The sequence below is a fragment of the Arachis duranensis genome, unplaced genomic scaffold (genome assembly GCF_000817695.3).
Source record: "Arachis duranensis cultivar V14167 unplaced genomic scaffold, aradu.V14167.gnm2.J7QH unplaced_Scaffold_232525, whole genome shotgun sequence".
Lineage (NCBI taxonomy): Eukaryota > Viridiplantae > Streptophyta > Magnoliopsida > Fabales > Fabaceae > Arachis > Arachis duranensis.
The window spans coordinates 877,491-891,587 of record NW_026264851.1 but is presented as its reverse complement, the minus strand read 5'-3'; the positions used below and the strand labels follow the sequence as shown (position 1 = coordinate 891,587).

Genomic DNA, 14,097 nt, shown 5'->3' with positions numbered 1-14,097 from the left:
TTTACGTATCCATTAATGCCTTAGTATGAATATGCATTTTTTTGTTATAGTATTATATTTTTTCAAGAGTAATAACTTATATTTTACAGATCTGCTACACATTTAAGTAATATTGTTATCCAAATTTAACTAAATAGACTCAACGCTAACAAAAATTATTTTTGTTAAAAAGAGTGTGATTATATATGCACACATAATTCTTTGATTCCAGTCAAGTTATCTATATTCACGCGCGTAGCTTTACGTTATCGTCGTCGTCTTCTTCTTCTTCTTTTTTATGTTCCTCCTCCTCCTTCTCCTTTTTTTCGCGTATTTTCTTCTCATCGTCATTCTTTTATTGCTACTGTTACTGTTATTATTGCAGTAGAAGGTGAGAAAAAAGAATTTTGAATTGTGCAGAACAACGAGTCTAAATGCACCTTAATTTACTCAGAAATGAACTGAAATCACATAACAATTATGACGCAATTAACTCAGAAATAAACCGAAATTACATATAATTTTGACACAATTAACTCAGAAAGAAAGTGAAGCAGAGAACAATGGTAAAGAATCTACAGGTTTGAGAAGCAATGGATGTTAATAATAAAAGATTTTCAACATGAACTAAGAGATTTTTGCATGGAGATTTCAAGTTTAACTGAGAAGAATTTAGTTACAACAGAGAAAAAGATTTTTAAAAAAATGCCTTTTAAAGAAAATAAGTATATTCATGGTATTTTATATTAAATTCATAATTCATTATTTCTTGTTATATTTTTTATTTAATTTTACTAATTTTCTAAGGCCTTGTCCAAGAGATAAACTCAAATTTAACACATAAACTTAGAAATTGTGTTAAATTTGAGTAAATTAAAAAGAATTTTAAAAAAATAAAATAAAAAGGAGAAGATGAAGAAGAAAAAGGTGAAAAAGAAGAAGAAACAATAGAAGATGAGGAGAAAGAGGAGAAAGAATTTTGAATTGTGCAGGACAACCAAGTCTAAATGCATCTTAATTTATTCAGAAATGAATCGAAATTATATAATGATTGCAACACAATTAACTCACAATTAACTCAGAAATGAATCGAAATTACATAATAATTGTGACATAATTAATTCAGAAATGAACCGAAATTTACCATAATGATTGCGACGCATAAACTCAGTTCGAAAACAAGTATACAAACAAGACTGAATCATGAACAAAAACACATTCAAAATCAATTTTGGATCAGACAATGTCATTAATATGTTTTTCTTCTTTTTGTTTGATATTTTCTTCTCTTTTTCTTGGTTTTACTCCTCTCAACAGAGTAAATCAAAAAGAATTTTGAGAAAATGAAATAAGAAGGTGAATAAAAAGATGAAAAAGAATAAGAAGAAGCAGAAGAAGATGAGGAGAAAGAAGAGAAAGAGTTTTGAATTATGTAGGACAACGAGTCCAAATACACCTTAATTCACTCAGAAATGAACGAAAATTATATAATGATTGCGACATGATTAACTCAGAAATAACCAAAAATTACATAATGAATTGCGACACAATTAACTTAGAAATGAACGGAAGTTACATAACAATTGCAACAAAATTAACTCAGTTCGAAAACAATCACATAAAGAAGAAGAAGAAGGAGGAGGATGATGATGATGATGATGATGATGATGATGATGGAGGAGGAGAAGAAAAAGAAACGAGAAGAAATTCAAATGAGAAAAGAAGGAGGATGAGGTGGTGGTATTGTTGGTGATGATGATAACAAAAGAAAAAGATAATGAAAGAAGAAGCGTGTGACTCTAAATCATTTGAATGAATTTGAATGTTAAAATTGCTTGGATGTAGAGTATAATTCTATATTTTATTAATTAATAAAAAATAATATCTCATAATAAAAGGTGGGGATCTCCCAAAAATATATACTAATAGTATTAATCTAATGGTACATGGTTAAACTAGAAAGAATTTAGAAGAAGAAAGAAAATAAGTCGAATTGAATGAAACTAAGGGTGTGTGAGGTTTAAGAATTAGTTTTTATTACCAAGAATATCATTCCTAGGAATATAATGCCTAAGAATGAGATTACTTTATATGTAAAATTCCTATGTTTGTTTATAAAATTCAATACTTTGAAATATTATGTAATAATTCTAGGAATGAATAATTTTTTGTTTGGTTGAATCTAAAGTTTTTGGCAATATTATGTAATATGTTAAAATTATTCTTAATCATTCAGATTAACGATTAAACTTAATAAACACATAAAAAATTTACATATAAATATATTTTCAATTAAAAGGTTAATATTATTATTGTTGGACAAAAAAACTTTTTATTTCCAAAAATACCCTATATCAAATATTTTCAATCAAAATTATTATTGACTTTTTCTTAAAAAATTAAATATAAATTTAATCAAATATTATTATTTTTTTACATTTTAAATTTATAAAATATCTCTGATAATAAATTTATTAAAATACTCTTAACAACAAATATGTTCAATTAAAGTTATTATTGATTTTAATTTTTTAAAATTTACTAAAATATCCCTAATATTAAATATCTTTAATTCAAATTAACATTATCACAATTAAAGTTAGCACAAAATACTTACCTAGACCATAATTCATAATTTTTTTCATAATCCATAGTTGAATTTATTTTAAACAAATCTCAAAAATTCAAACCACATGTATTAAAAAGTTTTACTATTATCCAAATCAAAGTTACAAAAAAAATCTCAAATGACAAAAATTACTGGCACTAATAAACATACATGTATAACTCTTGTACAAGAACACATACACATTAACAAAATAAAACCAATGTTATGATAGACAGCCTCACACATAAAACAATGATCACAATAATGGAGCATGATGTCTTCTCCTCCATTAGTTTCATATTTCTTGTGCAAATTGATCCCTCTATCTACTCCAAGTATCTCTCGTCTCAATTTGGTGGATCGTCCTACCATCTACTCCAAGCATATTTTGATCTACTATCTTATCAATAGGAAGAACAACCATCACTCTTCTAATGTGATTATGCAAAAGACAACATGCATTTATAACTATTCCTTCAGTCTTAATAGGATAAAATGACATTTTCCTTAAAATTTTTTATCTCGTTTTTAATACTCCAAATGTCCTTTTAATGATACTTCTAACTTGTGAGTGTTTCATATTAAAATTTTTTTGAGCTATACTGGGTTGATTATGTGGATTATACTCACCGAAATGATATTTTTGTCCTTTATAAGGTGGTAAAAATCCTTTACAATTCATGTATCTAGCATCACATAAGTAGTAATGACCTAGTGTGACATATAAAATTGAAGAAAATTAATGAAAGATCAAATAGTTACTTTGATAACATACTAAAGTCTCAATAAAATACCTTAGGGAACACTAAACCCATTGCAAAATAGTTCATCTTGCAATACTGCTAGAATCCGCAGCTAAATCCTCCCAACCCGTCAATACATAGATAAATTGCATTTTTGGAGCAACCACTCCAAGCACATTGGTTGTTATGCCACCTATTCTATTTCAATATCTAGGCTTATCAGCCTCAAGGACATTGACCTTGATATGGATACCATCTAAGGCTCTTAGACAATTCTAAAATCCAAAAAAAAAAAAGATCAATTAACTCAATCCGAAAGCACATCAAGCATATTAGGTTTAATAGCATTAGCAAGATAAATTACCTTGAACCATTTTCATCGTTCATCTATTTTATCCTGGCTAACTGGTTGAGGTTTTTTCAGTAAGAGATTATGACAACTCAAAATAGCAAGCAATACATCATTAAACTGCCTATTAACTGTTTCTTCAGATCTCACAAATTGTCTCTTTATTACTCTAATTTTGACGTCATGTGCTATAATATGTAAAAACATGGCAATGATTTCTTCTACACCCATATTCCTACTTGCTTCTAACCTTCCAACCCCTCTAAGCATATTATACAATGCATGAAAGACACGTCTATCCATTATTATATTTTCTATACAAGCTAGATCACTAAAATAAATAATCCTATCAACACTAACATCCCTTACTACTTGCATACTATAACTATCATTCCATTTTCTTTTCTTTTTTCTCAATTGCAATATAGTCAAAACATAGCAAATCATCAACAACTTAACCATAAGGTTATTCATTAATTCGAAACATAAAATCAAGCAGGCAATAACTCTCATCTTTTGTTTGAGATTCATTCTGTCAAAAAAGAAGAAAACATTAAAATATTTAGTTAGAAAACATTCAAACTTTGTAAATCAATTCAAATATGCAATACATAATACAGGTCTTATAATTCAGTTTCATCTTCAAGCCATATATGCAATACATATGAGTGCTACTTCACTTTAGAATTGAAAACTACACTAATTAAAATAAAGTTTCTTCATTTTAATAGATGTATCACTAATAACTTCACCGTTAAACCATAAGCAACAGGTCAAGCATACTACAATACAAACGTGTGTGCATATATATATAAAAATCAAACCAGTCCGATAGACATAAACAATCAACCATATAAAATAGCATAAAAATAAAAAAGGAAACATCAAGGCTAATATAAATAGTGCACAAGAGAATTATGATATATTTTAACTTGTTACCATATTATTACACATAAACAATATATTTATATAAATAGGAGCACATAATGCTTAATGCAATAGATCAATAGTCAGAGTAACATAACATATTATTCTAGCTTAATGCACATCAAACTTACCATGAATTTTCACTTGCCCTACAAATTAAATTTCAAGTTATTTGGCCTTGGCCATAAAGATAGTAGTGCAGTGCAACAAGAATATTTTGCCGAAGCTAATATCATAAGTTCCTAGTTGACATATATTTGTCTGACTTTTTACATATATTTTACATTCAAGAAACATTTAATTTCATTAACATACTTAACCATATTATTTATCACAAGAATGAGACAATTAAGCAGGAAAAAAGCTTTTGATGTAAACAGGGGAAGAGACTGCTCACATTGCCTATAAAGACTGACCAAATATCTACTTCCACTCTATTACTTTGACTTGCACCAACAGTAGCAGGATCTATTTGGAGATTATAAGAATCAATAACAAAAATAATAGGTTCAAGAAAAAAAATATAATAAAAACTCTTGCATATTAATAAGCACCACATGCAATTGCTAGAAGAGGATGAAAGAGACAAGAGGGGAAATCATCATCATAACATATCCTTCTCCATATTGGAACGTTTAAAAGCTTTAAGCGATGAGGCACCGAAGCACCCCTTAACATTTTTTCCAATCAAGTAAGTCAAGCATTAACCAAACATCATTCAAATTTTATTTCATTTAAACAACTGGAAAAATCATAACATAAAATTCTCAATCAAACCAGCTTAGAAGATCCTTTCCCAACCTCTAACTGAAACATTTCAGTCATAGTCAACAAATGTATATATTACACAATGCTAGTCCAAACAACAAGCCAAATCCTAATTAGCTAGTTTACTAACTAAGAAATCATTAACTAGAGAAGTTAGGCCCCACCAAAACAAAATAACTAGTGCTAATTTCAGCCAACATTGAGCACAACATAGCCCATTCAACCTAGCTCAAGCCAAATACAGATCATTTTCTAGAAAACAAAATACAGTGTCATGAATCAAAATATGCAATTGATTTACCAAAACACTATTCAGCTGTAAGTAACACAACATCCACAGAGAAACCTAATTACATTTCTAAAAAATAAAAAAATTTTCCAACTACACCTTGGCGACACGAAATCCTCAACTTAAGCTTCCTCACTCTGAATTCGTCATTGTCTTCATCATCGCAGTTCAATCTGCAACCGCACCTTGGTGACACGAAGAAGATATCGAGCGGGAACGAAGCTAAAGCAAACCCAACAGAAAAATCGAGCTCGTCACCATTACGCATGACCTCACAGTGGCAAAAGAAGAAATACGAACGCGAACAAAAAAGCGTAGAAGCAGTGAATCTTCCTTCTAGAATGAGGTGTGTGGTGGTTGTGCAAATCCAAATTGGCAGTGAGGCAGAGCCGACACTGGTGGAGCCTCCATGAATTTGGGAAAAAAACACTGCTAAGGTTTGGTTTTCATGGACGATGGGCTCTGTTAGGGTTTAGTTTTCTGATGATAAGAAGGAAAAATTTGAAGAGGAAAGGGTTAAGGTTAGGTTAGTAAAGGTAATTGATAAACCCCAATTTTTTGATTTATCTTGTGTTGAATTTAGTAGATTTTATCAACTTTTCTCACATTTATTCAATAAAATAGCATGGTTTTGTAAATTTTCCCTAAATTGTGCTTAAGATTGAAAACATGCTTTTTAGACCCTTAATTTGTCAAATTTAATTCACTTTAATTCCATTCGATACCTTGATATATTTGTTAAGTGATTTCAGGTTTAGAAGGCAAAGATTGGATTGAAGGAATGAAGAAAAAAAAGCATGCAAAAGTGGAGAAATCATGAAGAAATGAAGTTTTAGAAATTTTCCATGCGAGGCGTACGCGTGACCCACACGTACGCGTGACCAGAGTTCATCAAGCGACGGTACGCGTGACACTCAGCATGTGACCTCATTAATTACAACACATGGGTCACGATTTCAGGGCTTCCCAAGCCGAATCCAACTCATTTATGAAGCTATTTCATGCCAAATTGAAGGAGGATGAAGGGGGGAGCAATTAGTGTAGTGTAGGAAACATGCTTTAGGTTAGTTCTAGAGAGAGAATCTCCATCTTCTCTCTAGAAATTATGGTTCATAGTTTAATTTCATCTTAGATTTAGGTTTTAATTCTTGTTTTCATCTAGTTTCTTTTATCTTTCCTTGTTCTTTTGCTTTAATTCTCTTAGTTTATTTAATTAACTTCTCAATTTGGTCATTTTTATGTTTATGAACTCTTGTTACTTTTAATTTTATTTAATGCATTTTGATGTTTTATGTTTCTTTGATGTTTGCTTGAGTTCTTGTTGTTATTTTCTTGCACTTGGTAGTTTTAGAATTTATTATTATTGCAATTTATTATGCCTTTATTTTTATGCACACCAAGTATTTGATAAAATGCTTGACTTAGGTTTAGAGTAGAATTTTGTGCATTCTTGGCTTGGAAAGAAAAATTAGGTGCTCTTGAGTCATTAATACCCAATTAAGATTGGTGATCTAGAGTTGTTAGTTGATCTTATTTCTATTAACATTACTTATGGATTAGAATTAACTAGGCTTATTTGATATTCTCCCGATGTTGGAGATAACGAAATAGGATTATCTCTTGTTAATTATTGTGTTATGATTAGTGACTAGGATAGAAAATCTTGATTCTCAATCCTTGCCATGAATGCCTCTTTTTAGCATTTGTTATCTTTAGTTGCTTGAATTATTTTCTTGTCATTTAAATTCTTGCCTTTCTAATTTCTTGTTTTATCAACCCACCCCCATTTGAACCTCATAACCAATAATTGAGCACTCGAATGTAATTCCTAGTGAGAACGATCCAGAGCAATACTCTCGATTATTTTTATTGAGTTGAACTTGTGACAACCAGAATTAAACTTTGATTGAAGGTTGTTTGTTGGTTTGGAACTATACTTGCAACGAAGCGATTTCTTTTATTGAGAAGAAATTCTAGACCGGCGATAACCTTCACATCAAGTTTTTGGCACCGTTACCCGGGAGTTGCAATGTGTGCTTGTTATTGGTTATTGTTCATATGTGAATATTGTGAATAGTTTCTTTTTGCTTGCTTGCTAGTTTTGGTTTAGAAGCTTGTTTTTTATTTCCCTTTTTACTATAAATTCTCACCCTTTTGGCTATGAGTTTGGTTCAAATTATGTTGTAGAAAATGGAAGCTTTAATGAGGGTTTGCATTAAGGATTTAGAAATCAAAGATGGGAGGAGTCACAATCATATAGCTAACCTTATTCATCAACTTGCCAACAATATTCACATACCAAGGATTATGGTTACCAACACAATATACTTATATCATCAATCAACATAATTAATGCTAAGCCTCCAGTTTACATAATCATTCCAACTTATCCTATAATTCTCTAGCCTAAGTATTCACATGACATTATATATTAAATACGTGAAACCTAAACCATACCTTGGCCGCTTCCCCACGTGGTCTAGGGCGACACTTAAGCCACACACACACAGCCCCACAATTCACAAAATCACCAAGACCTTGGCACCAATTCTCTACCAAGCCTTCAAATGTCCACAATTCAATTCCAATACTTGTATATATACACCTAGTTCACACCTATCATACATATATGATTCAAAATTCAGAATTTACATACTCAAAACCAAGAATTGGCCAAGGCGGGAAACCTCATCGTACTCACAGACCAAGAGAGCCAAAATCAACAAGTACCACAAGCTAATTTAAACCTAGAGAATCAAAATTAACAAATTTTCAACTTGCGCACACATAATTTTCGAAAATTGAGGGGAAGGAGAGGCTGGAGTGTTAGAGTGACTTACCAAAGAAATTGTTCCGTTAGAATTGTAGAGCTCGACGCGCTGGACGCGTAGCCACAAACGGTGTGGCGATCGGAGTTTGGATGAGGAAGTTATAGTGGTTTGATTATATGAGTGAGGGTTAGGTTTGCTCTTGTTCTTCCCCCTTCATGGAATGTTTCCTTAGATTTACATTTCTAGTTTTTCTCATTAAAAATCTAATTTATTGGCTAATTATTTGCTAATTTAGCAGGGTTTACAGTAATCAATTCAGTTCTCGCAACCTTGCTTTTAACAGAGGCCATACCTACTATTCCCTAGGCGAGTGAGCCACACTCTTGCACCTCCAGATGCCATTGTCCATTACTTGAGGGAGGCTGGCATCAATGACACGTTGTAACTCAGGAACTTTGTCTTTGACAGCTTCTTGATTACTGCATTCGTGGAGTGGTGGCATCCGAAGACCCACACTTTCCAACCTCTTTTCTCCCATGACCATTGACATGTGTCAGTATCAGATTTGTTAACTCCGACAAAAAACATACTCTCCGAGTGTGCAGTAGAATATAATTTTCACACTTGAATACAACTAGCATAGTGTCACTGTTCTTTATGTGATAGTTGGGATACACTGTCACAACAAAATAACCACTGATACTAGACATTCATACTAAATTTATCGAAGAAACGGATGAGAAGAATGATTGAGATATTTGTGGAAAATACCAACAGTTTGCAGCTGAATGAATTTTGTCGTACTATATCTCATTTACAGTGAAAACCTTTTAATTCAGCATGTATCTTGTTTATAATGTAAACGATTTCACTTTGAGTATATCTTGTTTACAGTGTAAACAAGATACTTAGATCCCACTTTATTATACGTATCACGTGTATAAACGTGATACGTGCAAGCTGTGTTGTGTCTTACTGTAAATGAGATATGCTCAAAGTGAAATTATTTACCGTGTAAACGAGATAAGTAAAAAGATGGATTTGGGTAAAAACACTACAAATTACATATTTCAGTAAATAAAAAGTTTATTTTATTTATTTAAAAAATCTCTTATATATATGTTGTATAAGTAATTCTAATTCACTTTATTTTAATTTATATGTTAAAAATTTTATGTGTATGTTATTTTGTTAAATTTGTGTTTGATTTGATATATTTAGTTGAATTGTATAGGATTTTATTATAGTTATGTTAATTTTTTTTAAAAAAATTTAAAACTTAATAATATTCAATTATTCATGGATACACACGGGTATTTGCCTTTTCTGTAAGAAAAAATAAACGAAGATTGTCGTGAAAAAATAGTTGAGTCATCAATCCAAATAGTTGACAAACGCGAGTTATGATAACAACAAAAGTTAATAGCTATATACCAACAATTCAAATTGTTGACAAATGCGAGTTAAGTCAGTGACTAAAAAAATTACATAGTTTATGTCAGCAAATGAAATTGTTGGCAAAGACTAGTTATACTAGCGATCAAAGTTGCAAGCGATGCTGAGTTATGCCAGGAATCAAAGTTGTTGGCAAAAAACTTGGTATTACAGCAAAAATATTACTGACATAACATGATTTTTACTTGTGACGTAAGGAATTGCTGCAAAATTTTTTTCTCAACATGCATGTGTTATTAATTAAAATTTTTGGTATTGCTAACATGTAACTTAAGAACACATTTTTAAAATAGGATAAAAAAATTTATATTATTATATTTTTAAGAAATATTTTTATTAGGGCACAAGATATATGGCTAATCCTAAAATTAGTTTTATAATAAATATTGTGTTGAAGAATTTATTTTAAAACATATTTATACAATATATCAATCATTGCCTAAATGTAATTTCATTCAACTGCATGTATGAAAACAAAAAAGAAAATATTATTAACAAGCTAAGTCATGACATTTGTTAAGGACATCTAAAAAACACTCAATAAATTTGATTGCCCTAACCTGCACACTTTGAAGTTGCAGTGTGTTTTTCTCTTACCTAACTTAAAATCCTAACATAGCATATTGGATTTCTAATTGTTCTAAATATATGAATGAACGCATATACGATTTCTTTAGTTATTACCATCCATCAATATTCCATAAGTTACCAAGATTCAAATCTCCATCATCATCATCATCAACTTTGTACCACTTTCGCATTGGCGAATATATTGGACAATTTTTAAGTATGCTAAGCAATTCATCGTCCATTTGTGGCATAGAATTATTCAATGCCTCCTTGTTATTGTTACAACCTCCATTATCATTCTTTTCTGTATACAATATAACACACAATCATGAATTATCAATCATAATAATCAAATTCGTGAATCATAAATAAGTTAGTTTAATTTCACCTGTTGAAATCAATTGATGAGAAGAGCTTTGAGTTGCAATAATGGTGGCTGTTTCTTGCTCTTTACTGGTTCCAACTGGTGGCAATGGTGGCTCTTCAATAATTTTTCTCTTATCAGCTAATTCTTCTTCCTCCTTACCAATAACAATGGTTGCATCCATCTTTGACTTTCCCTTGCGACAAAGAGCATTACACTCCATCACCACATCATTCAATAAACCATTACTCTTACAATAAGGAGACACAGGGGTTAATGGCAATACAAAACTTGCATTATTATTGGTGCAAGAGAAAGAAGAAGAAGAAGAAGAAGAAGAATCATTTTGATTAGGTTGTTTCTGATTATGATTTGGTGGAGGATTGGCAGCAGAAATGTTTGAAGGTAGTTCAACACTGAGATTATTTTTAGGGTAACATGAAGCTAAGACCGAATAAAATGGTGATGAAGAAAAGTGTTGTGCTTGTTGAACCGTTATTTGTGGAGGATATTTTCTTAGGCGCTTCTTCATTCTTGAGTTCCAAAAGTTTTTGATGTCATTGTCTGATCTTCCAGAAACCTGAAAATGGAAAACATATATATAATAACATTGTAAATGGAAAAGGCTCTTGCCTGGTTCCGATGATGGAAACAATGCAATCCAACTACAGCCAGAATGGTATTTGATATTGCTTTTTTGTATAGATATCAGCCAAATTCTCGTCTAATCCTATCGAAAATCTCTTGGAATGAAGTTTTAGATTTAGATGTAATTTTGGAAGAACTTGGAGCATATTTGGAAAGCTATCAAACACAACAACCACAATACATCATCACAGAAGAGAAAGAATCATCATCAAATTTCAAGTTTAAATTTCAATCACAACAGCAACAAGAAGAATCAACAAAACATGAAATCGCAGCAGCATCAGCAAAAATTCAAGAAAAACAAGAGGTAGAAGTCTATGTAAATTTAGATTTAACAAGCAAATCAATAACAAATTTAATAACAATAGATTACAAATTCAATTTCACAAGATCTGTAATCAAACCTTTTTTTTAGTCAAAATTGAGTCTAACTCTATTAGTTGAAATTAGGGGTGTACATATAGTTCGACCCGATCTAAAAATCCGGCCCATGTCTAAAGCATTTTAGGACATGTTGGCCCGGACCCAAAGTGGCCTGGGTCTAATCCGAAAAAAGAGAATGAAACTTGGAAGGATAATCAAACTGAGACCGGGTCATAGCTTGAGTCACCCGGACCCAGCCCGACGAACATACACTTCTCAAAATTAGGGCACGCATTCATGTAGTGCACGATGAAGATTGAAGGCATCCAGTGAGGCTGAGGCACAACCCTGAAGCCTGAACTCTGTCTTCTCTCCTCAGCACGCAACCACTGAACCACGCCCCCTCGTCCCCTCACGCATGGCGGCGACGACGCCACCCTTTCCCTCTCAACCCTCTCTCTCTCACCAGCCACCGACACCACTCACCAACCTCAAAGTCACCTTGCCCCCATGAAAAAGCTCCTCTATTCAATTGCTTCTCAACGACGACTCTCAGCGAAGTGCGATGGCATTTCTCTACTGCCCCAGTCGTCTTCTTCTTTTCTGCCACCATCAATCAGCCACTAGAAGTCACCATTTTTGCTCTGCTCTCTTTTCTAGTCGTCTTCTTCTCTTTTCTAACATCTGTTCTTTGACTAAGAATTTTGATTATTGGAACTTCTGATCAAAGGTGTTGATTATTGTTTTAATTTTTTATTATCAGTGATGGTAGTTTTTTTTCTGGAAAAAATTAATTAGTAATTGTATTTTGGTGTTCTGATTCTTGTTCTGATTACCAGTAAATTAAATATTACTGATTATTACTGAATCTGAAAAAAAATTAATTAGTTTTGATTCCTTGTTTCTTTTTTTAGTTAAATCTAATGTATTGCTGATTATAATCTAAATTAGAATCTGAAAATATCTATTGTTGATTATTGCTGAATCTGAAAAAAAATTAATTTTTTGCTAAAAACATTAATTAGTTTTGATGGATCACCGGATTTTCATATGGTAAAATTGTGGATTGAATATGTATAAGTTTTATGGGATATAGAGTCGAATTATAGTCTAAAAAATAAACCGATATATATATCTAAAGTTAGATCTGGGTTAAGACGAACTTGGATTCGGTCAATCCATATACACCCCTAGTTAAAATGATGATTATAAATCATTAGAAAAAAAATACTTCAATTTTAAAAAAATATTTACATCAAACACTTTTAACATCCGCATAAAATACATTATTACGAATTAATTATGTATTTAAATTATATTTTAATTAATAAAATAAAAAAATACATGTTTGATTATTAAAAAATATTAATGTCAAAATGATATTTATTATGGAAAATGTAGACGTAGTACAAATGTCGATTTTATATATTAAAAAAATTGTGTATATATATACATCAACAAAAGTGACTTATGGAACAAGATGATTATTGCACCAAAAGACAATAGACGCACGGAAAAGAGTCGGTCACATGAATATAGACCCCAAACATGCATTTAGAATAAATAAATAAACAAATAAAATTTTTAGTATATATCGCAATATAAACTCTATATATATAGCTAAGCGATACCTTGGTAGCCATTAGAGCCCATTTGTTTCCAAACTTAACATGAAGATCATCAATGGTTTTCTCCTCTTTTTCAGAGAAAGGACCCTTCTTCAAGTCAGGATTTAGATGGTTCGACCATCTAAGCCTACAACTTTTGCGACTTCTCCTCAGCTCAGAATTCTTTCGAATTAAACTCCAATTACCTTTGCCACACTTCTTTACCTGCTCGATAAGTATGGCGTCCTCTCTCGGCGTCCAAGGCCCCTTTCTCAAATCATCTCTCCAAGACTCACCATCCTCATTGTTCTTGTTATTATTGGAGATCATTTTGACCTTATATATATATATGGCTGCTGCTGCTTCTTAATTGCACCAATCTATATTTGTTTTGATATGGGTATGTAAGGACTAAGAATTTGATCGATGAAACAAGAAAGAAATGAAGTTAGAGAAAGATGTGGGGTTTTGTTTTGTTTTGTTTTGGTGTTTAGTGTTTTAGAGAGGTTTTGTTTTGTTTTGGTGTTTAGCGTTTTAGAGAGACAGAAGAAAGTGAGGTATGAGAGCTAACACTTCACAATACTTTCGCGTTATATATAGGCACCTGCACGAATTAAGGGACTTAAAAAAATAATTTTATTAATTTAATTTTTTTT

The 14,097-nt window shown here is 31.4% G+C and overlaps 1 protein-coding gene across 1 annotated transcript in view; it reads right to left on the bottom strand.

Moving 5' to 3' along the window:
* LOC127744159 (transcription factor MYB35-like) overlaps window positions 1–13,496 on the bottom strand; it is a 19,478-nt gene extending 5,982 nt beyond the window's left edge. Inside the window, exons 1-2 of the mRNA XM_052256441.1 lie at window positions 13,466–13,496; window positions 10,848–11,403 (exon numbers count right to left, since the gene is read on the bottom strand). Coding sequence (XP_052112401.1) covers window positions 10,848–11,403; window positions 13,466–13,477 — 568 coding nt within the window. The 5' untranslated portion in view covers window positions 13,478–13,496. The remainder of the gene's footprint in view (window positions 1–10,847; window positions 11,404–13,465) is intronic.
* Window positions 13,497–14,097: the final 601 nt, after the last annotated feature.